The 26323-nt window shown below is 25.5% G+C and overlaps 1 protein-coding gene across 1 annotated transcript; it reads left to right on the top strand.

Annotated features, from left to right (window-relative positions):
- The first annotated feature begins 245 nt into the window (after nucleotides 1-245).
- On the top strand, nucleotides 246-20956 carry LOC129976313 (diacylglycerol kinase epsilon-like). Its single transcript, XM_056089816.1, has 11 exons — nucleotides 246-339; nucleotides 3902-3966; nucleotides 5054-5354; nucleotides 8519-8871; nucleotides 12305-12448; nucleotides 15688-15833; nucleotides 17373-17427; nucleotides 17530-17643; nucleotides 18332-18534; nucleotides 20212-20323; nucleotides 20722-20956. Exons 1-11 carry the CDS (start codon nucleotides 321-323, stop codon nucleotides 20836-20838), a joined length of 1629 nt encoding a protein of 542 aa, XP_055945791.1. The 5' UTR covers nucleotides 246-320; the 3' UTR covers nucleotides 20839-20956.
- The last annotated feature ends 5367 nt before the right edge of the window (nucleotides 20957-26323 follow it).

Below are 26323 nucleotides of genomic sequence, written 5' to 3'. Positions count from 1 at the left end.
ATTTCGATACATTTGATGAAATATATTCTAAAAAAGAGAAAATAATTTATTTATTAGTTTATAAGAGAAATTAAGGGCTATTTCCACTACTAAATATTCTTCTGTTTTGTTAAAATAAATAATCTATATAATTAATCAGATAAAGCCATCAAAAATAAACTTTAACTTGTACTTAATCAACAAAAAGGTAAAGAAAAAAACGTGAGTTTAGCATAAACGGCATAAGTTAGAAATAACATTGTTCAATTTCAGCGTGAGTGTATATTTTGACGATTGTTTTTGCAGGTACCGAATATGATATCAGATTATTTTCATATGCAATGAGAATAAGAATTAGAAGTAAGTTTATTATACTGTTTTCATAATTAAATTAAGTATTTTTTATTGCATGTTTTTGTGAACATTTTAAAACAATTATTCTCTTGATTGCATTGTTTAATTTTTATATTACTTTTGCCACTGTTTGAAAATGATCTAAGTGTCCAATTTTATTTTATACTGTTTTGAAAATTTTCCCAATGTTAACAAGTTTATGAGATTTCATTTTCATTTGATCTTCAAGGAATTCAAATGATATTCTAGAATTCTGTCACTACCAATGTAAACAAAAATTTTATTTTTCTAACATTGGAAAGTAAAAAAATCTATTTTACTGTTAATGTAATTCTCTTCCCTATAGTACTGTTTTAAGCTAGCTTTTTAATTTTTATCAATGATGAATAGTTCAATGAGCTTATTTATGAAATGTAAAGTCTTGTTTTATTTTTAAAGTCATGCATTTATTATTATATCAAAAAGAATGTGACTTAGCCCACTGCTTGGTTCTGAAATATTTTCTGATTAATAATTATTATCAATTCTGTCTTCCTTAGTTGTTCTTCTTTAAAGTGTTGATAAAAATGTTAAATTAACCGTCTTAGAAGCTATATTAACGTCTTAAGCTTACTTTAAACAACATTAAAAATTTGCAAAGCCATTTAAATTAGTGCTTAATAATAAATGTCTCTGAAAGTTAAATGCTGCACATTATTTTGATGATACTAGATATTATATTTTATATACTGAAAAAAGATTTATCTTTCATTATTGCATGTTATTTGTGGTGTTAAAGAATTTTTTTTCTTTTTATTACCTCTAATGTTAAATTTCTAATCTTTAAATTTTTCTTTGAAAATATCTTATGCAAGAATAAATTTTGAAAATTCTGAATTGTATTGCATTTTGTTTGGTGCCTGAATAATACCTGTAGCTAATGAATTATTATAATTATTATTATTTTGAAATTTGTATCCATTGATTATAAAATCCTTTTAAGAAACAAAAAGTTTTTATTTTCATTACAATATATTTGTTAGTATTGAAAATAATTAATGAATATGAAATAATTCATTTAAATAACTACAAAGTTTCTATTAATTTCTCTTGAAAGCTTTTTATTTCAAATTTTTATAAATTATATGTTCTTAATGTTATTATGTAATCAGTAGAAACAAACATTTTTACTGTTATATCTTAAAGATTTTGAGTTTCATGCTGTTCCTTTATGGATACTATTTCCTTTATTTTTTTTAATATGTATATATTTTATGCATATTCTTATTAATAGCTTACAGTTTAAAAATAAGTTGAAAAGCTTCTAAAATGTGGCTAAATGGCCCAAGTGTGCATATCATAAAAGTCTATATCCAAGTAGGCATTTTATTTTTTAATAATGCAAAATTCAAATATTCATTGATAGATTTTAACATTCTAATAACATCTAATAGTGATTATTTGATATTTTTTGTACCATAATTTTCAAATGCTCGCTGAAATGGGTTTTTTTTTTTTTTTTTTTTTTTGCACAAAAGTTATCTTAATTTTAAAACTTATATATGAGTAAAAAAAAAAATTAAAATGGGGGGGGGAGGAATGTGACATTCAAATTTGTCATCATAAGGGTGAAAACATTACTTAGCAGGTAAAATGGTTGGAGTATTTTCTAACCACATTGCTATACAGTAAAACACTAAAGGCTAAGTACAATAGTTGAAACTTTGGTAGCTTTATCCAAAACTGACATTTATTATTATTAGTAGTAGGTAGTATTATTCATTTGCTGTGTTGTATATGTACTGTCCTTAATTTTTGTTTGGATGATGATTGAAAAAAGAAATTCTTATACATCAAATTTTAATCTACGAATGATCATGTTAATGTGTCAGCTCAGTATTTCGCCATAACTGCTGCATTAAATCAGCAATAATAAACAGTTGTAAAAATAAAACAATCGCATTTCACAAAAATTTACTTATTTCATTTACAGTTTTTTTCTCTTGAACCTAAAAAAATATAAACTGTAGAAATGAAAACTACTGTATTTGGCAATATTTAGTAGTTTATTGCCTGCTCTTGACTAACAAAAAATGCACCTATGTTTTTTGCAAAATTAGCAGAGTTATATATAAGTTGACTCCCTCTTAGTTTTGCTATAGAAAATCCTACTACTGTTTGTCTTTTTTTTTTTTTTTTCTTTTTTTTAAATCTGTAAGTAAATGTTGCTATTTTAAGTTGTTAGAACATAGTATTTTATACATTTTCCTAGTCATTCATATTCTCTTAAGAATGAATTTCTGATAATCTACCCCAAAGATATTTATTATTTATCTATATATGATTATATAGCTGAAATCATATATAGATAAAAACTATTTTGTGTAAAACCAGGAATTGTTTCCACACAAAATTAAAATAAAATTTAAAAAAAAACAATCAGTTTGTGCAGAGAGAGAGAGACAATATTAGTCTTGTACCAATTTTAAATTTTATCATTGCTAAATTTGATAGTTAATTTTTGTCACTTTTTATAAGGATGAAAAATAGTAATTAACTATGGTGTATAAGACATTTTGTCATGTATACTTAGATGTCTTGCATTATAATTCAAAACAGATTTTCTGGCAGCTTGAGGATTTTTCTCCCCCTGTAACATTGTACTTTCAATTTTTGCACTCAATTCCTGTTTTACAGATAATGATTTATAAACGATTTAAATTGTGTATACATTAGATGATCAATTCTTTTAACACAGAAAATCAGCAGTGAATGCGTAGAAAGAAAAAGGGAAATTTTTGAAAATAATTCATTATTCTTTATATTATTATAAAAAAAATCAATTTGTTTGGCATGTGTTGAAAAACTCTTACATACTCAGTAATAGATGATAATGCTTTCACAGGATAGCATGAGACACATGCAATAAAGAAAATTCAAGAATGCAAAAAATGGAACTTATTGAAGTCAACATGTATATAGCAAATCATTTATTAAACTATTGCAACAACATGCAGAAAAAACTCATTGGTAATCAACACTTCAAAAAGAGAAATCCTTGTCTATTCATTTGACTACTGATTGTCTTCAGCTTTATATAGCTTCCAGAAAACTGCTAAAAAGTTTCTAGAACAAATGTCGGAAACTGAAGTCTTAATCTAGATATTGGCAAAATACAAGTAATTTTGAGGATCTTAATTTTTGTTAACAAGGCTGTTAGGAGGAAGCTGTTAAAATTATCTCTAAAACTCTCTTCCTTACCATAAGTCTAATTGCTCAGGGAAACAATATTACAAATTCATAACAATATTAATAGTATTTCAAAAGTTTTATTTAAATCTAATGATATATATAAATATATATGTATAAAAGAATGTTTCATGTTTTTTATGAAAATAAAAATATACTATTAATGAGGTAGGAACAAGAATGAATGTATTCTTGTGAAGTAATGCTGAATTATATTGCCTTTTTTTTTTCAAATTAATATGTATTATTAATTTATTATTATTTATTTATTGCTATTATATAAATACAAATAAAATTTTTGAAAACATTTCAATATAAGAATTTTTGATAAATTTTTCAGAGAAAAACATGTGGAATCCACTGAATTGGTATAGCATTGAAGAACAGAGTACAGCTTTAGCCCAAGTAAATTGCCTTCCCAACTATTTAATATGTTTTATAATTATAGCAGTATTAAATGAATCAGGATCATTTTTCATATTTTAAAATCCTGATATAATTTAATAATACAGGTCTGGGGGAAAAAAATCATTTGCAAGTTTGACAATAAGTCAAAATTTGTTCAGTGTATTTTTATGCCATAGTAAATGGTACTTGATATGACCTTACTAGACTGTTAACTGATGGATATTTTGAAATAGAATGAAGTTTTAAACTTCATTAATCCATATTCTGAGTAGTAACATTTAATATTTAAAATGAAAATTATTTAATTTCAAGATCTCTGCATTATCCCCATACACATAAAAATAAATTCTAATTTTAGTCTACATTATGAGGTAGCTTTATTAATAACTGATTAATTTAGCTTCACATTTTAATTTAATCAATAAATTAATGACATTTTAGTTAATTTTTATGAAAATATTTACTTTTATCTATTTTTTAATAGGTATACTATGGAAAAAGTAACTAAAGCATTTTATTGCTTTAAAAATATTAGCCATAATTATTCATGCTTTTCTTTCTTCCAAATCTAAAGCATTTAATTAGTATGAAAGAATATTAAGAACTGATAATTTTTAAATAAATATAATATGAAATATTATTATTGTATTGGACCTATGAAATATAACATTGCATTTAATGTGTAGTTAATATTTTTAAATATGTTATAAGAAAGTTTTTATCTGTATTTTAATTAATGATTTTAATAATTCATTGTGTTCACATCCTATAATCTCAATATTTTATTATTAAAAACATATTATTTTATACATTTATTATTTTTTTATAACTTTAATTGTCAACTAGGCAAGTAAAAAAATTTTTTATAGACCTGCTTCTATCCTCACCCCCCCCCACCACCACCACCACCTTAAATGTAGTATCTCTAGGCATCTATTTAATCAGAAATCTGCTGATTAATATTGTGATTTCTTGTAGCTTTGTATGTATTATAAACTTGAATCTAAATTATAAATTTATTATTTTTTGAGATTTATAACATTTTATGATAAATCTGATTGTAAGTTCCTTATTTAACTTTTAGAGCGGTCTCTTTGGTTTGTTCTTTTGTGCATCCGTCATTATGCTGTGGAAAATATACAAGTCAGTTCAGAAATATGAATTGCCTGCTAGAGATATCAGTAAAGGGCATCGATGGTGTCCCATTGATTCATTCTCCAATACAGCCTATTGTAGCATATGTTCCACTCTAATCATTGATGGCTATTTCTGCGATTCCTGTGGAGTATGTGCTGATTATTCCTGTTACAAGAAAGCTGATAAAACTCTCAAATGTAAAGCTTTATCATCTGATGATTGTTCCATGAAACACCACTGGGTAAAAGGTATTTTTTCTTTTTTTCATTTCATTCATATTTGAATGAATTGGAGATTATTTTTTCTATGAAAATCTGATATTAAACCTTGAATTCTGTTTAATTTTAGTATGAAAGCTTTTTTTAACATTATTTGTTAAATTTTAGTCAGAATCAATATTGTATATAAATAACATTTTTGTGAATTTTATTTTCAGCTGTAAAAATCACAAATTTCTACTTGCCAATATTTACCCTGTAACAAAGAATTCTGTTATATTAAAAGTGGTTGACCATTCTGTTTCTAGTTTTAACATTTGCCCTTTATTATAAAACAGTTTGAAACTTTGCATTATAACCAAATACTGCTGTATCTCTCATATCACAAACATTGCTTTTGCTCATTAATGTGGGATCTTACTTTTAAACAGTGAATTCTCATTTATTTTATTTACTATTTAATTGAATTAAATCCATACATAAATTCAGCAAATCTGTTTGAAAAATAATCAGAATTCCCTTCCTTCACATGCTTTCAATTTCAAAATATAGGCAATTGAAGAAATTAATAAAAAAAATATTAATGTTTTTGGAGTTTGTTGCTTTATATTAAACAAAAAAATAAAATTAAAAAATCAGAGCCTTATCCTACTCTTATGGTACCCTCTCCTACCCTACTGACTGACCTACTTTTTTTTTATGATCATTATGATTCAGTGCTCTGAGCTTCAAATGTTTTTGAATTTTGTTTCAGTTAATTAGCTGTATAATTTCTTTTCTTGAGGAGTGGAAGTCATATATCAGTTTAAATTTCTGTAATATCTCCATGATTTTCCATGTATGCTAATTTCTTTTGTGTCATCATAAGGAATTTAATTATTTTGCTGTTTGTGTTGGTTGTGTTTGAAACTTTGCATTATAACCAAATACCTCCCCCCCCCACACACACACACAATTTTATGTATAAAATATTCTTTTTAAATTTTGTAATTTGTGCAATTTCTTTTTTCTTTAAATGTTTTCCCTTCTTAGTAAATTATGTGTATTGATTCTCATACCCTATGAAATCAAAAGATTTTTTTATTTTGAGTTGTTTGCATGAATAAATTAAAATAATTATTCAGTGATATAATTCTCTTTACTCCATTACGGTAATGACATATCTATTCCTCTTAACATAAAGCTCAAGGATATTGGCTTTTTTTTCCCCCTCAATTTTCCATAATTTTCATTTCAATAGTTAATTATTCCTGCTTCCAAGGAGTTCACTTTTTCAACTGAATTTTTGCATACATTGGTGTAGTTTTTTAATTATTAAATACTTTCATTTTGTTTCATCTTTTAGCCTTATAATTTATTATTTATCCTATTTTGCCAATTGCAGTGGGCCATAAAACTCAAAATAACAATAGTAACTTATTTCACTAATGTCTTTCTTAATTACATTTGAAATATAAACAAATTTGATAAAAATAGTTCAAAAATATTTTTTTATTAGTTTGCTCTAAAATAATTTTTCTTCAGAAAATTAAATATTTTCTATTTTTTTAATTATTATTATTTATTATTATAAATGTTATCTATTCACATTTTTTTCATTTTTTTATCTCCTATGAAATAAAAATCTAATTGAATTAATTATCAGTTAGTAATTATTTTTTGAATATCTAAAATAGTGTTTCATTATTTAAAATTCTCAAGTATGTAAAATTTTTGAACTCTAATACATTAAGAAGTGATTGAAAAACAGATTATAAAATTTTTTGTTTATGAACAAAAAGCATATAAAGTTATTAAAAAGTTTATTATGAACAATTTAATTGAAACTTTATATTGATTTTACTGTGTTATCAGTAATACTCCATTAATAAAATGTCTATTTTAATTTACATTTTTGATAGTTGGGGAAATTATTCTCATAAATGGAATCATGATTCTTAAATCGCTTAAAACCAATTTAAGATACTGAAGTTTGAATTTTCAAATTTTACAAGTGTAGAGCCATTATTTGCCTCAAATTTTGTTATAGAACAAAAACATCGAGCATATAGTAATTATATGTGTGATATTATGAGAAAATATGGAATATCCTTAAACAATTGATAAGCTGAATGTTATAGAAACTGTTAACTAATATTTAATCACATTAGATAAGCCTGCAGCTGAATTTTTTAGTTGCAAAACTCTGAAATCATGATCTAATTTCAACATTTGTATCACTTCTGAATGATTTAAATATATATCAGATTTGTACTCCTCAATAGTTTCTAAGATTCATAATATTGGATGAAAATGTTCTCTGATACACCAATTTTATTAAATATCAGTAATTTTTGCTGACCAGCTGACTTACTAGAAATATTGCTTTCATCTCATTACAAAACAATCTTTTCTACATAGTTTTATGTCGATGGTTCTCTCAGTAAAATACTTATAAGCTTCGAATTGTAATAGACATTAAAACCATATTATTTTAAAGCCTTACACTTTTTTTTTATAATATACATAAACCTTCCTAATGAAGTTAAGTTCCTTGAAATTTTAGTGCCATTAAAAACATTGCAGTTTAGCCATGGTTGATTCTTGTAACATTAAAACTCAGATCCAACCAAACAGCCATTAAAAACATATCTGAAAAAGTCTCTAACTTTTAACTGTATATTATATTTTGCAATTTCTGTGACTTCACTTATTCATTATTCGTAGTTACAATATAAAATGGGAACGTTCTCATTTAGCATTGAAAGAAAATAATGTAAATAAATATTTGATGAAACAATAAAAACAGTTTGAATTTCATGGCAACAGTGAGAACTATTGTTGAAAATTATTTTTAAAAAATCACAGAAAAGTATATTTTAAAAAGATAAATTAAAGAGATGGTTTTTATAATGATATAAAAACCAGTTTTGAAGACTAGCGTGGAAAAAGGTGAATATTTCATATTTTTAATTAATTAAAATTCTAATTGATTTTGTTTAAAAAATTTGTTTTAAGTTGCACTTTTCCTTCTTCCAAAGCATATTTATGCTCTTATGTTGGTCAAAGTTCCTGTAGAGTGTCAAAATACATGCACACGCATATATTTACACATACTATTTTAGTAATATTTTTTTTAAAAATAATTATGTAACAATTTAAAAGAAATTTATTTGAAACTTTAATTTCATTTGTACCCTTTGATTTTATTATAGGGAATATTCATGCACTCTGTTCCTGTGATGTTTGTGAAGCAGATTGTGGCACAGAAGCAGGTCTTTCAGATTTTCATTGCTGCTGGTGTCAGCGAATAGTACATAAAAACTGTCTAAATAATATGTCGGAAACATGTGATTTTGGTCGCTTTCGCTCATTTATTGTGCCACCATTTTGTGTAACTTTAAAAAAAGTTGGTCTAAAAGGTCGTCGTCATTTAGTTGTTGATGAAGTTAAACTTCCTCCATACAGACCTTGGAGCCCACTAATTGTTATTGGAAATCGCAAAAGTGGAAACAACGAAGGGGAAAATGTTCTTAGGGCATTCAGGTCCTATTTGAATCCGGCTCAGGTAACTGAATCATTTTATCTTTTCTTATTTAAATGTTTTATTAAAACATTTTTACATTTTTAGGTAGATTATTTAAAACTATCAATTATCTAACATACAAAAATTGATTTAATTGTAAAAAAGACTTATAAATCCACAAACTTCTTTAAAATGAAGCATGATTCTTGTTCAAAAGATAGTAAAAGATTTTCTAATATTATCACTAATGCATTTGAATTGCATTTCTGAACGAAATTTCTGCAGTTTAACCTTTTAATGATCAGCATCTTATTTGTAGGAAAGTTGCTATTCACTTCTTTTCCAAATCAAATGCATTCTTTTTTTTTTTTTAAGTGTATCTGAGAGTTCTTTATGTATTCTCAAACTCCTAAGCAGTTTTTATTTGGCAAATGATATTTTAAAGTAAAAAGAATGAAATCATATATATAGAAAAATATATTTCTTAATTCAATTTCCAAATGTATCGTGTTTTTCGAAAATGGAATACATGCTATAAATAATTGAAATTTTCAGCAATAAATAATAATAATAGTAATTTTCAATGTGCTTGCTGAGAATTAAAAATGTAAAGAGAAATTCTACAATTTATTTATATTTAAAAAGTTTTGAATTATGTTTAAGTAAAATATAATCATTTTGACACAGTAAAATAATAATAAATTATTAAATTATACTTTTAGTCTACTGAATTTAAGAATAGTGTAACTTGTGTGATATAAAAGGCATTTTTAAATAGAAAATACAACCAACTAGAGCTTTAACGTATTGCACATAAATCGCTACCTTGTTTATAAAAAAAATTGATTTTCTAGAAATATATATATATATATATATATATACAAAAGTATTAGAATCAAGTTAATAGGAAAAACAAAAATCAAAAAAATTATAAAAAAAGAATCCGGCCTGAAGACTTTTTCAAGGGTCACCCTCAGGCAGGGATTCAAAGAAAGGGATTTTTTCTGTGAGGAAAAACAGACATTGTCTAAAAATGATTCCTCGTGACCCGAAAATCCCCTGAAATTATGCTCAAGAGATATACCATTTTAACAGAAAGGAAATATAAAGCAACAAATAAGAAGAAATTAACCACAACAAAGTAAAAATACAATAACAAAAATAACAATAAAAACAAACAATAGCACAAAATTAAAAATTAAAAACGAAAAGGCCAGTACATACCATTAACAGTCAAGAAAACTTTGAACTATTGATTGTGATTCCCTGTTTTTAAAAAACTAAAAGATACAAATAAAAATCAACTTGAGGCTACCTTTCTGGATTTAAAAATCGAAATTGCTAATGATAAAACAATAGTTGGTATATACAATAAAAGGGATGATTTCAACTTTAAAATAACAAAACTATGTAACTACCATTCCAATCTAAACTCTAAAATTTTCAAAAATCTAATTTTCTCACAAGTTAACAGGATCAAAAGGGTTTGCAATAATAAAAATTCTTATATTGAAGCATCAAACAACCTCCTTAAAAATTTAATTAAAAATGAATTTCCTAGAAATTACTGTAATGTCAATTTTTTAATTAAACAAGGTATGGTTTGGGATTAATCCTTTGGCTTAAATAAAAATAGAACTTTCCTTGCATATTGGATTACTCAATAGATGGCGCTGGGAGCCTACATCTGTTTACATAATTTACATAGTTTTTTAAAAACATTGAATCACAATCAATAGTTTAAAGTTTTCTTGACTGTTAATGGTATGTACTGGCCTTTTCGTTTTTAGTTTTTAATTTTGTGCTATTGTTTGTTTTTATTGTTATTTTTGTTATTGTATTTTTACTTTGTTGTGGTTAATTTCTTCTTATTTGTTGTTTTATATTTCCTTTCTGTTAAAATGGTATATCTCTTGAGCATAATTTCAGGGGATTTTCGGGTCACGAGGAATCATTTTTAGACAATGTCTGTTTTTCCTCACAGAAAAAAACCCTTTCTTTGAATCCCTGCCTGAGGGTGACCCTTGAAAAAGTCTTCAGGCCGGATTCTTTTTTTATATTTTTTATAATTTTTTTGGTTTAATTTTTTTTGATTTTTGTTTTTCCTATTAACTTGATTCTAATACTTTTGTATTAATTCATCTGTGTTTTAGAAGTAGCTGCAATTGCGCTCTCTAAATACTATGAAGTTCTTTTTTTTTTGGTTTTAGTTTAAATAGGTTATAAATTTTAGTTGCGATTTCGAAACTGTTTTTGTTTCGTTTTCATTTTAGTTTCGTTTTCAAACTTTTTCTTACTTAAGATTGGTTATATATATATATATATATATATATATATATATATATATATATATATATATATATATATATAAAGGAAATTCACATTGCAATGTTCAAGTTTTAAAAAAACTAAATTCATAGTTTCAGCAATATTGAGGATTTATTTTTGACATTATTTTCTTTAAAAATAATGTAGAAAGTTTTGATTATTTTCTATATTACAAAATAATCACTGTGAAAGTTTCTTTTCATATTATCTCTGTAAATAAATTATAAAATTGGTGAGGTTTTGTTTAAAAAGCTAAATAACTAAATAGCAGAAAATTTCATATAATTTATTCAGCACCATAGTATTTAATTTGATAGTGTCTCTTGCAAAATTAGTGAATCGCCATTTTAAGGTGGAAATGAAATAAAACGAAGATACAAAGTCATTTCTAGGATTCAAACAAGGACAAAAACCACAAACAAGTAACCTTTTCGCTGTGGTGGAGAGAAATAACCCATTAATGCTGCAAATAGTTGAACAAATACTGTTTTTTTTTTTTTTTTTTTTAAACCGAAGGTATTTTCAAGTTTTTCATATTGAGGGCCACAGTTGAGAAATTTTTCAGACTTTCGTTCACAAAACCTAAAAGTTAAATATACTTCTTATTCAAACTATAACCAATTCTATCACTGTAGATTAAAAATTCAATCTGGTTGGAATCTTCTAGTCAGTATTTTTTCATTTGTATCATTTGTAAAAATTTCATTTGTATCTTGAATACTGACTTCTCTAGTCAATATTCAAGATACCTAGTCATCAATATTAAAAGGCAAGCTGGTTGTTAAGGAAAAAAATATAATATCAATGTACTAATCATAGTTTAAGATTAACTACTTAAAAGTTTTATGAATTTTCAATTTTACCACAGAATTCTAAATATTATTTTTGAACTTTATGGTTAACATAAGCTGTTAATATTAAAATGTCTATTTCATTACATTTTTTTCTATAGTAGCTCTTTTGCATTTAAACTTTGGGAACTTGGCATCTGTAGATGATATGAATGGTTACCAATTTACGGATTTCAACTAAATAAAATTTTCAATATATCGCCTTTTGTACTTTAAATGTTGGTATGTGTCAGTTTTTAATATTATTAAATTCATATCTTTAATCTTAAATTCATTAAATCATATTTTACTCGTAGGTAATTGATCTTCATGAAGTAAAACCTGAAAAAGCTCTGCAATGGTGCAAGCTCATTACTGACCAAATATGTCGCATCCTTGTAGCTGGAGGTGATGGTACTGTTGGATGGGTTCTTAATGCTATTGACAACTTGAATATTGAGGTAATATATTTCTGAACTTGAATATTGAGGTAATATATGCATTACATTTAAAATAAAATTCTATGCCTAATTGAATTTGATGTTATAATGAAAAGCTGATAAAAAGGGGTTACTTAAATAATTTAATGTTTAAATGTACGAGTATTTCGCTCAATTTCTACTGTAAAAAAGGTTTTAACCTCTAGTCCAAAAGACGCAGCATGCTAATATTTTATCTATTTTCATACTATTTTCAATAATAGCAAAAAAAGGAAGAAAGAAAAGAAAAGAAAAAGAAAAGTTACAGAGACACTCCACTTAATATATTCACAAAAAATATATTCAAAAGCTTATTAACTAAAATTCTAAAAAGTGTTTTTGTGAAAGATACTTAAAAATAATTTTTGAATGTATTCTAATTTGAGAAAAAATTCACATAACAATTAAACTGATACTTAATTATTGAACGGCATTATCAACTTTTAACTTTTTATAGTGCTTGTTTGAAATAATGAAATAAAATAAGATTTGGATCTGGAAATAAGAGCAAGTTTTAAAGTAACATATTATGGGCTAATTTAAGATTTAAAAAATAGGATTTCAATTTTGTGTGTGTGTGTGTGTGTGTGTGTGTGTTTGTTTGTTTGTTTGTTTCATGAACCTTGCATACAAAATCTCGTGAACAGCTGTTTTCAGCATGTTGAGTCTTAGTTACGTTTGGGTTTATATAGAGCCATGTTTTTCTTGCTTTGTCAGATTTCGTTCTTTTAGTCCTCCTTTATGGGAAATAACTGATGGATGTGTATTACTGTACGCTATAAATATTTTCTCAGTTTATAAAATTATAAGCACAATCCTTCAAAAAAGAATTGCCGTTTTGCAATTAAAATTCCCTCAAATTAACCGTTTTCATTTTTATTGCCGCTAATCAAGATGGCGAGTGTTGGCGAACATTTAGATTCCTTCATTATGCAAACTAAATTAAACATCAAAATTGTTAGCATATGCCTAATTTAGACATCTCAAATAGTGAATTATCTTCCACATGCTGGTAAACATAACCAACTGTGTGTGTGTGCATGTTGGCGCTGTCTGAAATTGCCAAATTTAACTCATATATATTTTGGAGGCTGGGAATGTGCACTTGGGAGAGATTTTCTTGAAATTTTAATTAGGAACCAAACAAAATGTTTTGATGCTTTTCCGCGATAACTTCCAAAAATATTACAGAAAAAAATAATTTTTACATCATCTAAAAATTTAAAAAATATATATCTTTTCAATGGTTATTAATTTGCGCTATAATTTATTTTTTAATTTTTAAAACTATTTTAAGCATAATCTATCACAATATATTTCATAGAAAATAAAAATAAAATTTAAACTGAACGAGCACGTTACGTCCTTATGAAAAAAAGTTAGCTTTCATCAACGTGTTGCCTCATGCTGACAAAAGCTCAAATTAAAAGACTAGGAAGGGAATTCTCCCTTAAAATTAAACATAGAAAATTTGAATTTTTATCAAGTGTCTGTAACAAATAAAATAAATATGTAACAATGTTTCCTAGGAAAAGATACAAGAATAAAATTTCCGTGACTTTTAAAACATATGCATTATAATTCAATAATTTAGTGTTATTTAAGGTAAACATGGTTTAAAAATGTTAACAACAGAAAAAGTTAATTGAAAATTTTGAAACAATATTTAAAATGATATTTGGACATTTTTGCGATTATTAATCCTGCCTAATCAGCTGGTCCTCAAAAGCGGCTATTATATGAAATTAAGTGCTAATTTATAAAAGGTTTTTGATGAGCACAAAGATAGCGTAAACGTTATGCGCCAAGATGAAAAGCAACAATTTTTGCCGGAAAGACTTTTTTAAGATTTTTTTTACGTTATATATCAATATTCAATACGTCATATATCTGTTTCATAAGATGCAAATCCACAGTTCTCTGCCACTTAATTTATTGCAGTTTAATGTTGTTATTTATATGACAAACAACAGTTATTTCTGGTGCCCCTAAGAAACCACCTTCCTCAATCACTGGCATTAAAATAAAATGTTGATTATTTTTAAATGAATCATTTTCCAAACATAACATGTTGATATTTATATAGTTGAATATTACCTGTAAATAGAACGATTTGACATGTATTATACAAAATTCGTGTCTGTTAGAATGGTTCACATGCATGATAAACAAAACTTAATTAAAGAGATTAAAATAAGTGTGTGTGTGTGTGCGTTAATCTAATTTAAATCCAAATTATTTTCCTAATTTTTATCTTAATTTAGACCATATTAATTTCATTCCTTATCCAATTCCCACTGCTTTATGATTAGGGATTAAAAATTGCACATCAAAGTTATTTTATGTAAATTTTTTTATCAACCTAGGAACGAAACTGTGACTAAAAATACTTAATCAATTTTCATGAGAAAAAAGAGGTATTATTCTTAAGAAGTTTCTCATGTTGGATAAAAAAAAAAAAAAAAACTAATAATAATAATAATAATAAAAAAAAAAAAAAAAAAAAAAAACATTTTAGAAATCAATGAATGGCAATTAATAGTTTCTGTTTTCCCTGATTTTTAAGTGAAGTGTTTAAGTGTTGACAGTATTAATAAATTTTGTTAATTTGTTCTCTCCTTTTATATTTCACTAATTTGCAATTTTTCTGTTGTATAAGAACAACAACAAAAACGTTTTCCCTACCCGATCTTATTGCACATTCTTCACATTTTAAATATTGGGCTAAGTGATCATTTATATATTTTACATTTTAAAAAATCTGGTCATTTTATGTGTATTTTTATAAATAAGTTGATTCAATTATGGCTTTTTCAAAGATTAAAAACTGCTTAAGGGCTGTGTTCTTAATCATATTGTTCTTTTTCTATGCATAGCAGAAATATCAAAAGTAATTTCAGCAATCTTAACACTCCTATTAAATGCATAAAGAAATTACTTAATTTTCCCAGCTAACATTCCTTCTTAATGATCTGAGATTACTGGTAAATAAATAAAATTTAAAAAATATAACTGTTCTTCTTTGTAAATCACAAAATACTCTTCTAAATAATATAAAACATTTAACCACTGTATTTTTTTTTCTGGTCATTTTTAAATTTGAGAGTAAAAGCATTCAAGAATTATTATTCAGTGTAATGATTTTTTTTATTTATTCATTTCAATTAAAAAGCTTTAATTTATATAAACATTTGCAGTTTCTTATTGTAATATCTTTTTAGCCTCTTCCACAAATATGTATTTTACCTTTGGGAACTGGTAATGATTTGTCTAGAATATTAGGCTGGGGTCATTGTTATTCTGGTGAACTAGAAGTGAGAAAGATCTTAGATCAGATCTCATCTGCTTCAGTAACAAGATTAGACAGGTAAGAAATGCTTTTTTGTTTGTTTTGTTTAACTTCTAGCTGCCTTTGAAAAAAAGCTGTTTGCCAGGAACATTTGCCGTGCATATTTTTAGGTGGCATCAAATTCTGACAGAAATATAGACCCTGTTATTTTATTAGTTTTATGTTTATTCCTTCATATTTATTAGAAAAATATAATTTCTACGATCTAACACCTAGCTGCTCATTGTCCTATATATTGTTGTAATATGCAAAGTTGATTCAAACATTAAAATTGCGCATTGTAATTTTCTTGTGTTATATGAGCATATCTAATGACATATTAGCAGAACTAAAGCATGCTGGTAAAAAGCATTGAATAACAAATATAATCTTTTTCTTCATGAGATATAATACTTAATATCTTAGATGTCTATGTTAATAAATAGATGCTACATAGACACAAAAAATTATAAAATTCTCTATGGCAATGCCAAAGTATATAAAAAAGTAGAAAAAGTCTTCGTTTCTAAACTTCCGGAAATGAAATATTTGTAGAAAAAACAAAAATTGTATAAATTTCATTGCAACAATAAAAAGTAATATTACAAATTATGCACATAAATATTGTTTATAAATTTTAAAATTAAGGCAAAATATTGTATGACAGCTAAATTAGTATAATTTGATAGATATTTTTTTAAAACTTTAAAACAGTGTAAAGAATCAAGTTTTTGTAATCTTTTTGGTAGTTGTTAATGAAAAGTCCTAAAATGTTGCATAATTTTTAATTAATTAAAATTTTGAACTAAGTACACAATCAATTATTGTGCCACACTCGATAGGTGAAAGACGAACAAGCTGTTGTGTAAAAAATCAACAGACAATTGCTCAGGCACACATTTTATTATTATTATTATTTCTTTCAAAATAAATTTTAATACATTTATCAAAAGATTTTTTAACAAATATAATAAGCGAGTAATAGATTTGGTCTCTCTCTCTCTTCCTGTGTACACTGGAGGTTGAATAATTCAAACATTTTTCAGATTGCATAAATTGAAAAAAACTCATATTAATATATTATCTATAATTCAACTTTATTATGCTTAATTCAGAATTAAAACTAAATATTTAAATTTTTGAATGGTTTTTGTAAATGAAATACATTCACACTTTTGATTATCATAAATCAATAATTTGTAAGGCCCTTTATTTCACTCAAAAACTTTATTGCTGTACAGTGTATTCCAATAAAAATGCAATAGAAAAATCTATTATTTTTTTGAAAGTTTTGAAGTTTTAGCATACATAACTATTAGAAATGTAAACTACTTTTCAGTCATTCTAATTTTTTGTGGTGTTGTTTCTTTTTTTTTTTTTTTTTTTTTCTGAAGTTTGAGGATGCAAATATTAATGCTGTAAATCATTTATTTATCAATATTATTTATTGTTTATTGGGATTATTTTGTTTGGTATTATTAGAATGTTTGTTTATTTATTAAATTTAATAGATATAAAATAACTGAATATTTATTATTGTCCCATCAGCTTCAAATGAACTATATATCATGCTTACAGGTGGAAAATTAGGATTATGCCCACTAGACATCTGCCCATAAGACATCCTCCTAAAGTATGTATGATGTTTCTCTGTAAATTAATTACTAATAAAGCAAGTTTTATTTTTGTCAAATTTATATTTATTGAATATTTTCCCTTCTTTCTTTCTCCTCAGGATTATTTCATGAATAATTATGCATCAGTTGGTGTAGATGCATTGGTTGCTCTGAATTTCCACAAAACTAGAGAATCAAAGTTCTATTTGTTTAGTAGCAGGATTATAAATAGGGTATGATTATTCTTCCATTATTTTTCTATATTCTGAAAGATAATTTTTTTAAATAAAATTTTATTTTCTGCCTTGTGTATAAATTTTAGAAAAATAACTTTTAATATTACATAGATTGAATATTGATTTTGGGCCAGTATATGTGTGTGTGTGTGTGTGCTTGCATGCATGTGTGTTAAGTGTTTGAAACCACACAGTGCTATTATGAAAGCCTTCTAAAGAACAGTAAATCAAATGGCAATGTGATGAAAATGATATTGCAAAGCAGAATGAGTTTTTATCCATCTTTATTATTATATTCTTTTAACTCTAGATTAAGCTTTTTAAAGTACATAAAAAAATTATTCAATCAAAAAGCGATTAAACTTTTGATTATTTGGTTAATGATTATGTTCATACTATTGGTTAATGACAATGAAGTAAAGTTTTATATTGTCTCGAAACCCCCTTTAAAGATGCAATGTAATTGTACTAATTTTTTTTTAAATCAAATGTTAAATCAAAGAAAAGAAACCATTTATTTTTATTGGACTTTATACATTTTTAATCTGATTATTAGCTAAATTTGATTAAAATAAATCATCAATTGCCTAATTAAATGCCTTTGAGTTTTATGCAAATTAGGGTATTAGAGGAATTAATTATTCATATTTCTTCTTCAGAGCTATAATGTTCCCTCTCTGTTTAGTTTCTATATCTTTTGTATGGAGCCAAAGATATATTAGAGAGAGGCTGTGAAAATCTCCATGAGAAAGTAGAACTTTACTTGGATGAAAAATTGGTACCTCTACCTGCAGTAGAAGCTGTGATAATCCTAAATATTGCTAGCTGGGGAGCAGGTGTTGAAGCATGGAATATGGGAACACCTGAAAAGAAATATGCTCCTCAAAGGTACTTTGCTTACATATAAAACTCCTAATTATTCCTATGAAGAATTTTAGGGGATGAAAAATGTCTACATTTTAATTAATATGCATCATTTTATTATTTTATAAGCAGGAGAGGGAGAAATAACATCAGATTTTTATTCAAGACATTGGTCATAACAAAGCCAAATTTTGTAATTGAAGAAGAAGAGGTAGAATGAGCTAGGAAAATGGAAGAGCTTCTATTTAAGCATTATTTACCATGAAAATGTTTTTGGCTTAATTTATCTATCTTTTCTTTTCGTGAGTTGATTACATCAGCCATTGCATTCTGTGTGTAATTATTTTATTATTGCAATTTACAGATCATGTAATTCATTTCACTGCATTTAAAATCCATACCATTTGAATTGACTCTCTTAGAACTTTCAGTTTTTCCCTATTCAATGCATGAAACAGGGATATTTTGATTCTTCCATCTTGTTTTTAGCAGAATAATCTTTATTGGTTAGATACTACCTAACTGTAAATTAAGATGTGATGTGACATTAATGATGTAAAAATTATTTGAAATGATCTGCAATGCAGGCTTTTGAACCTAATATTACCAAATTTGGCAAGTATTTAGTTTTTGGTTAGAAAGTGTTTTCAAAATTTTAATTAATTGAAAATTGTTTTTCTTTGGTAACTACCACTCATATGATGACACTAAAACTATTTTTACATCACTTTAAAATTCAAAAAATATTAAATGTAATATTTTTTCCTATACAATTTTTCTTTAATTTTAATTAATTTTTGAATTGTTTTCAGTATGTCTTGCTAAAATATTTTTTTGTTACTTTAGCTGTAGGATTTATACTCATTTGCATGTTAATAATATAAATTATTTATTTGCACATTATCACTGTTATATAATTAAAAGAAAATTTTTGGAATACAAAACAAATGCATCAAGCCTAATTTCTTTTTGTTCTCTTTTGCAAGTTAATGTGATATTGCATCAGGGAGCAATTGTGTATAAATAAATATTTTACTCCCAATGATGATATTTTTCATTTCCAGTCATTGTTCTTCTGAATTTTGAAACATTTTAATTAGTACTTTCAGTTAAACTACTGAATATGCATTTGGATTAGTTCATAACATTTTTTAGAGCATGTGTTATTTATTTATGTATTTTTATTCATCATACAAGATATGTTCAAGTCTTTCTAATATGAAAAATTAACCACAATTAAAGATTTTTTATTTGTTCTTTGTGTTGATTATTCTAGTGTCTACTCTAATTATAATGCTATAAGTACTTGTGTTTCATTTAATGGATATTTTTCATTTTAATTTAGTAATGTATACAAATGTTATATATGTTATTGCTTATAATTTGTTGAACTTAAGAATCCTTTATTGTGGCTATTTTAAGATTATAAATTCCTAATCCTTGAAATGACCATTTCTTTTATATTTAAGTCTATTAACTGTTTAAAGTTTACAATTTCAAATTTCCTTTTGTAAGTGCAATATAGTTTTTTTTAAAAATAGAAATACATAAATATTAGATATTTAAAAATGATAATTTTTTATTTCTAAGTGCCTAAGTTAAAATTATCCTTTTTTCTTTCATAATTTCATACTCAGTATTTGTTTTATTCTTAAACAAATTATTACTATTTGCTTTAATAATGTTTATTGTCCCTTCTAGACATGATGATGGGATGTTAGAGGTCATCGGTGTCTATTCATCATTTCATATTGCCCAGTTGCAAATTGGAATGTCTGAACCTGTGCGTTTGGGACAAGCCAGAAACGTAAAGGTAAAGAAGTGATTTTATTCTTGATAGAAGCATGTAATGAATTATGAGTGCAATGCAACATCTTACAAAATTTTCTCATAGCATTAAATCTGTTGATAGCTTGTAAAACAATGATTTACATTCATTTTGATTTGTAAAAAACTAAATTATAAATGTTTAATGGAGCAGCTTGCACAGTTTTTTTTAATCAAATTTTATCTCAAGAGTGACTGTGGCAGCTTTTTGACTAGATCATAAAAGAATATTATTCACCAAGAGCAGATTACACTTATATCTACATGCATTTTTATGTAGAAATATTTTGCTGGCCTATCTTAAGCTTATCTCAGAATTTTTGACTCTGTAGTTTAAATAACTTAGATAATTAGTTACTTAATGATTTTTTTTTTCATTTATAGTTGAAACTTCTTGAACGATTACCTGTTCAAATTGATGGTGAACCTTGGGAACAATCTCCCGCCGAAATGAGCATCAGCTTCCATGGTCAAGCAACTATGCTTTGTAACAGTCGCTAATGTGTCCAGCATACTTCATCTTTATTGCACTCCTTGTTATTCATCTATGAAAGCTTTAAGTTTTTATGGAATCAAAGCAAGAAGTGCTTCATATCCATTTTTAATGAGCCCATGTCTATTTATTATTTATTTTCATGCAAATCTCTTAGCTGTTGTTGAATGTAATGTGATATGTGACTTTTATATTGCTTTCAACCCTTGATTAATATATCTTTTATTGTAATATTTACATATAAGTTAAAATTGGCTTAATGTGTGACTAAGCTAATTTTTGGCCAATTTATTATCTGTTTACCCCTTCTTCTTAAAATAAGAATCTAAAACAAATCAGAAAATGGTTGTTGTTGTAAATTTTGTTATATTACGATATGATGCATATATATTTAAGATTTTCTCACAAATTATTAATTTGCTTTTAATTATCTAGTAAATAAGGAGCAGAATTATTAGTGAATTATTTCTTTTATTTTTCTTCTTGACACTTAGACAAATTTTTATCTTAGTGAGATATTTAAAAGTATATATGAAATCTTGACCATCAACCTAAGTGTTTGCTCCTGGTTAAGACAAAAAGAAACAATTGACAATGTGGTCTAGGCTTTTATGCACTTGTAATGGAAATTTTCCTTCATTTTGAAATTGAAGCTACAAAAAGATGTTAGATTTACAATTCTAGGCAACGTAACATGTCAGACGGTTAAAATTGCGATAATTACATCTTTGAAATGCTTGGGAAGAAAGCACATGCAGATCAGAATTTAAAATAAAATTGTTTGTCTTTTTCGAATTTAAAAGCATAGAAAAACCGAATTTATTGTATATATATATATATATGCTCTTTAGTTTCAAAATCTCATATACAAAACCTATCTTTTACAAGTTCAAACATTAGTTCATTCTCTTATTTTACAACAGTCAATTCATTCTTTTTATTTTATTTTATTTTTTATTCCTTAAATTCGTAAACTGTTTTATCTCAATGAAAAACATATATCCCGTCCTTTTTGTCTCAGGTCTAAAAGAAAAATATACAATTTTTTTTTAAATTTTTTTATATAGCTTTTTCGTGAAAAGATTTAAAGAAAAGACAAAAAAAATTTAGTACAGCTAAATTATTGTTAGATTAAAAGTGGCATTTTTTCATTATTAAAAACAAGCATTATCTCTGTCAAAGCTTTGCTCAGTGCTTCTTCCCCTTTTCTCCTCCCATGTCTTCATTAAATCATTCTTAACATTTCTGAAGAGTCAGAGATAGTTATATTTTCATCAATCAATAAATTCAAAATTAAAGTGATTTTCAAAGTTTATTTTGAGTCATTTGATGTATCTTTTTAATGAAGGATTTGATTTCTATATTCAAATAAGTTTGGAATCTCAATTAAATCATTTATTAAACTATTCAATTTAATTCATCATATATTGCACTACATTTCTTTCTCCTAAAAAAAAGCATATATGCACTGTTTAAAACTGATGTATATTTGGTCTCTACACCTTCCTGATCTCTTGTTAGATATTCATTAAATTTTAATCTAACTTTTTTTTTTGTATAATTTGTGATATTTTAAAGTGCATTATTTAAAAAAAATTGAATAAGGTGTTTTAATGTCTTGTGGAATTATCCATTTGCACTACAAATATTTATATAGTGAGATTTCTTATGTATAATGGACAGATTTTGAATATAGCATTGGAGAATGTATAAGTATTATTTTTTTTATTTTTACTTTTGTGTATATAAAATATAGAGAAAGTGTAATCGTCAAAAAAAATTCAAACTTGAGATTTCGATGAATCTCCATGTTTAAGATTTCTCTGAGTTCGAAAAACACATTTCAGTCATTATGTTACCTAATTCAAAAGTGCTTTAAGCTAGACTGATGAAATTTTGTATATATAGCCCATTCACCAAATCTGTAGATTTCTATCAAATTTTGAACAAAATGGAAAGAGATGGATAAAATTCAGTACTCAGATTTAACATCTATATTGTAGATACCTATCAAAATTTGAGGAAACTTCAACGAGGGGTTGGCTGTACTTTCAAAAACATGTAAACACAATAACTCAAAAATGATATGACTTTAATATTTGGTATGTGATTTTGTGATTGCAATTATAGTACTCTTTCAAATTTTGTTTTCAATTCATTGGTGAAAAAACACAACTGAAACACAAAGTCATCTTTATTAGAGAGTAAGTGAAAAAGGTTTTGGAAGACCACTCCTGCTTGGAAAATTGTCTAATTATATCCATCACAATAACCTAATACGATACCTCTGATTTTTGTGGGACCATCTGAAGGAACATCAAATTTTATTTCAAACAAATAGAGACTTAGATGCCAATCTGCATATCTGATTGATGAAATAAGAATAACTGTAATCTTGAATTTTCACAGTTCTATTCATAAAAACTCTAATAAAAGTTTGAATCCAATCTTAACTAATTAAAATACTGTTTATTGACTTTTAAAGTTTTCAGAATTATGATTAAGCAGCTTGCTTATAAGTATATATCAAAAATTTGTTCAACTCAATCATCTGACATTGTCTGATATGATTAGAAGTGATTTTGTTCCAGATTTATCCAAAATTCAGTTGTTGTTTTTTCCCAGAAATTTATGAATTTTTCCAAATTTTGTTTCAGAAAGTACCATTAAGATATTGTAAAAATTAACAATTTTCTTTATGGGAAGTTCAAAGAAGAAATCAGTTTTTCTGTCCACAAATTTATTAATATTTGACCTTTTTGTTCAGTGTTACTTTTTTAAAATTTTGGTCAATTATGAAATTTTATTGGACTTTTAATCTATGCTAGTGCTCAGGAATTTTGGAATGGAGTCACAGTCTTTCCTGCTTGATACTGTTTGATTGTTAACATTTATCCATTGCTTTGAATATGTAGGTTTGCCTCACTTTGGACAGTGGTTACTTTTTTGTACTTTCTTGTGAAATGAACTTAAATGCAAGAAATGCTGCAAATGAAATTTATCCCACGTGCGCTGGATATGATCATAGTTCTTTCCATTTTTCTCAAAAACTATATTTTAGACAGGCAGGGTTCTTTGGTCAGTGTTCATATATTCCAAACAAGAAATTTTAAATTATATTTCACTATGTACTTTTTTTTTTCCTTTTTTTTTTTTTTTTTTCTTTTCATATTAGGCTTTGTATCAAGGGTTGTCAGTAGTTCTACTTAATTACTGAAAAAAAGCCAATTATACTTCCCTATTTTGTAATTATAACTCTGTATAGTATAAGAAGTATGTAATATTATCCTTGTGTATATGTTAAGACATTTCCTTGATTTTTAATTTATGAATTTTAATCAAAATTATTGTTTATATTATAATGTTGAATTTTAAAACATTATCATCCATCATTTATTTGGATTTATACCATAAAATTCTTTCCTGTCAGAGCAAAGGTTAATTGTGTTATTCTTTTATATATTTTATTATTACAACTTATTATTGTCATCAGTTAAAAAGAGAAAAAAAATGAAATACCAGGTTTTGGTATATGTACATAATTTTTTCTTCCTTAAATTTTTTTTTTTTTTTTTTTGAATTTATTGAAAATTATATATAGTTATGTACTTTAGATTTATACATATTCAGATCACGTGAATAGAATTATTAATTTATTTTTAGAATGTTGTTATTATGCACAGTCAAGTTTTTTAGCACTAATTTGTAAATGTAAATTAAGATTGCTAATATTTTTTTTCTTGAGTATTTTTTTTTCTGTATATTTTGAATTAGACTTTTATCATGCATTTTTATTCTTTTGTCATAGTTACGTGATTTCCTAAATAATTTTGAAAAGTTAAATAAGAAAGAAAAATTATTGAAATCTTTTAACTTTTTTAAAAAAAATCACTTATATAGACATTTAAAACAATTAGTGAAATTAATTTTTCAATTGATTAATGGATTTTATATGATTTTATTGCAATTTTGTAAATGACATGAGATGTGTAATTTTCATGATACTTTTAATAGTAAAATTTCTATTTTAAGATGAAACTTTTTAAAATAGCCTTTTTAGTAATCAAAGCATTTCTTTTTAAAATCTACTTAATGTGAGCACAAAATTTACTATCAAAAATTTTTTATAAAAACATTTACACTAGTATAATAGTATTGACATCTAAAGCTGTCCGTATTGTACAGCTGAATTATACACATATATAATCTGAATATTGTTTTAGATGTCTGAATTTTAATTGTTGAGATTTGTAACAGAATTTCTAATTAAAATTCATTAAATGTATTTCGATGTTGAACCACTGCTGAGAAGAGATAGTTGTAATTATGTACATTCCAAGTATTCCTTCCATGAAATGTTTCTTGTCCAATTTACTTATACGTGTTTATGATGGAAAACATATAAATTTTTGCATGTATTTAACTGTCTTGGATAATTATGTTTTGTGTTTCATAATGCATATTACAATTAAATCATCAAAAGGACATTATTTCTTTTTTTACATGTTTGAATTAATGAACTAACTGGTCATCTGTGTTTTTTTTTCCCTCCCTCTCTCTCTCTCTCTCTTTTTTTTTTTTTTTTTTTTTTTTTGCAAATATTAAAGATAAGATTGAGCTTTAATGAAACTGAATTTGATATTTGCTTTGATATGCATTTGAAACATCTATTTGTATAGCTTTGTGCATACAAAAAATTTATGTTGTTATCAGACTTGCCTCTTCTTATTTGTACATAAAGATTTTAATATTCTAAATACCAAATGCACTCATCTTTAACTTAAATAAGTTATGTGAAGAGGAGTAAATTCATGATCAAGTGATAAGTGTATTATTGTGCTCTGTCGGTTCCAAATTCCAGTGTGTTGTACTGCTTGCAATGTTAAAAACAACTTATTTGTTATTTTTTGCTTCATATTTTTAGAAATTCAATAGAGTTACTTTAAAAATTAAAGTTCTATGAACTATCTTTTTTTTTTTAACTGGTGTCAATTATTTAAAATGGGTTTTTGTTTCATTACCACCCTCTTTTTTGTCAACATCATTTAGTTAACACTAAATCTATCATGACCAGTTTTAAATTATTAACACACTATTATTAACACATTAAATTATTAACACTAAATCTATCATGACCAATAAATTTAAGTTTAAAAAATTATACAGTTAAGTTAAATAAATTCAGTTGGTATCTTTTTTTCCATTGACTTTTATTGTTTCATACATATTTTTTTGCCTTTAGTTCTTTTGTTTTGAAATAACTTTGATTACTTGAGATATTTAAATTGCCAATAATGTCTTTTTCTCTCTATGTAGTAAACTTAAATATTTATAGCCATTATACTCATATAATATTTTAATTATGAAATAATACATTTTACAGATAGCTACATATATATCTAAAAATCATGTTTTTTCTCAATATGATGTTATTTTTTAATTATCTTAAATATATATGTAGCTTCCAATAAAATGTTGAGCATACTTTGTCTG

Source organism: Argiope bruennichi, chromosome 7 (genome assembly GCF_947563725.1).
Source record: "Argiope bruennichi chromosome 7, qqArgBrue1.1, whole genome shotgun sequence".
Taxonomy (NCBI): domain Eukaryota; kingdom Metazoa; phylum Arthropoda; class Arachnida; order Araneae; family Araneidae; genus Argiope; species Argiope bruennichi.
Note: the sequence above shows the minus strand (reverse complement) of the source record. Positions and strands in the feature narration are given on the sequence as shown.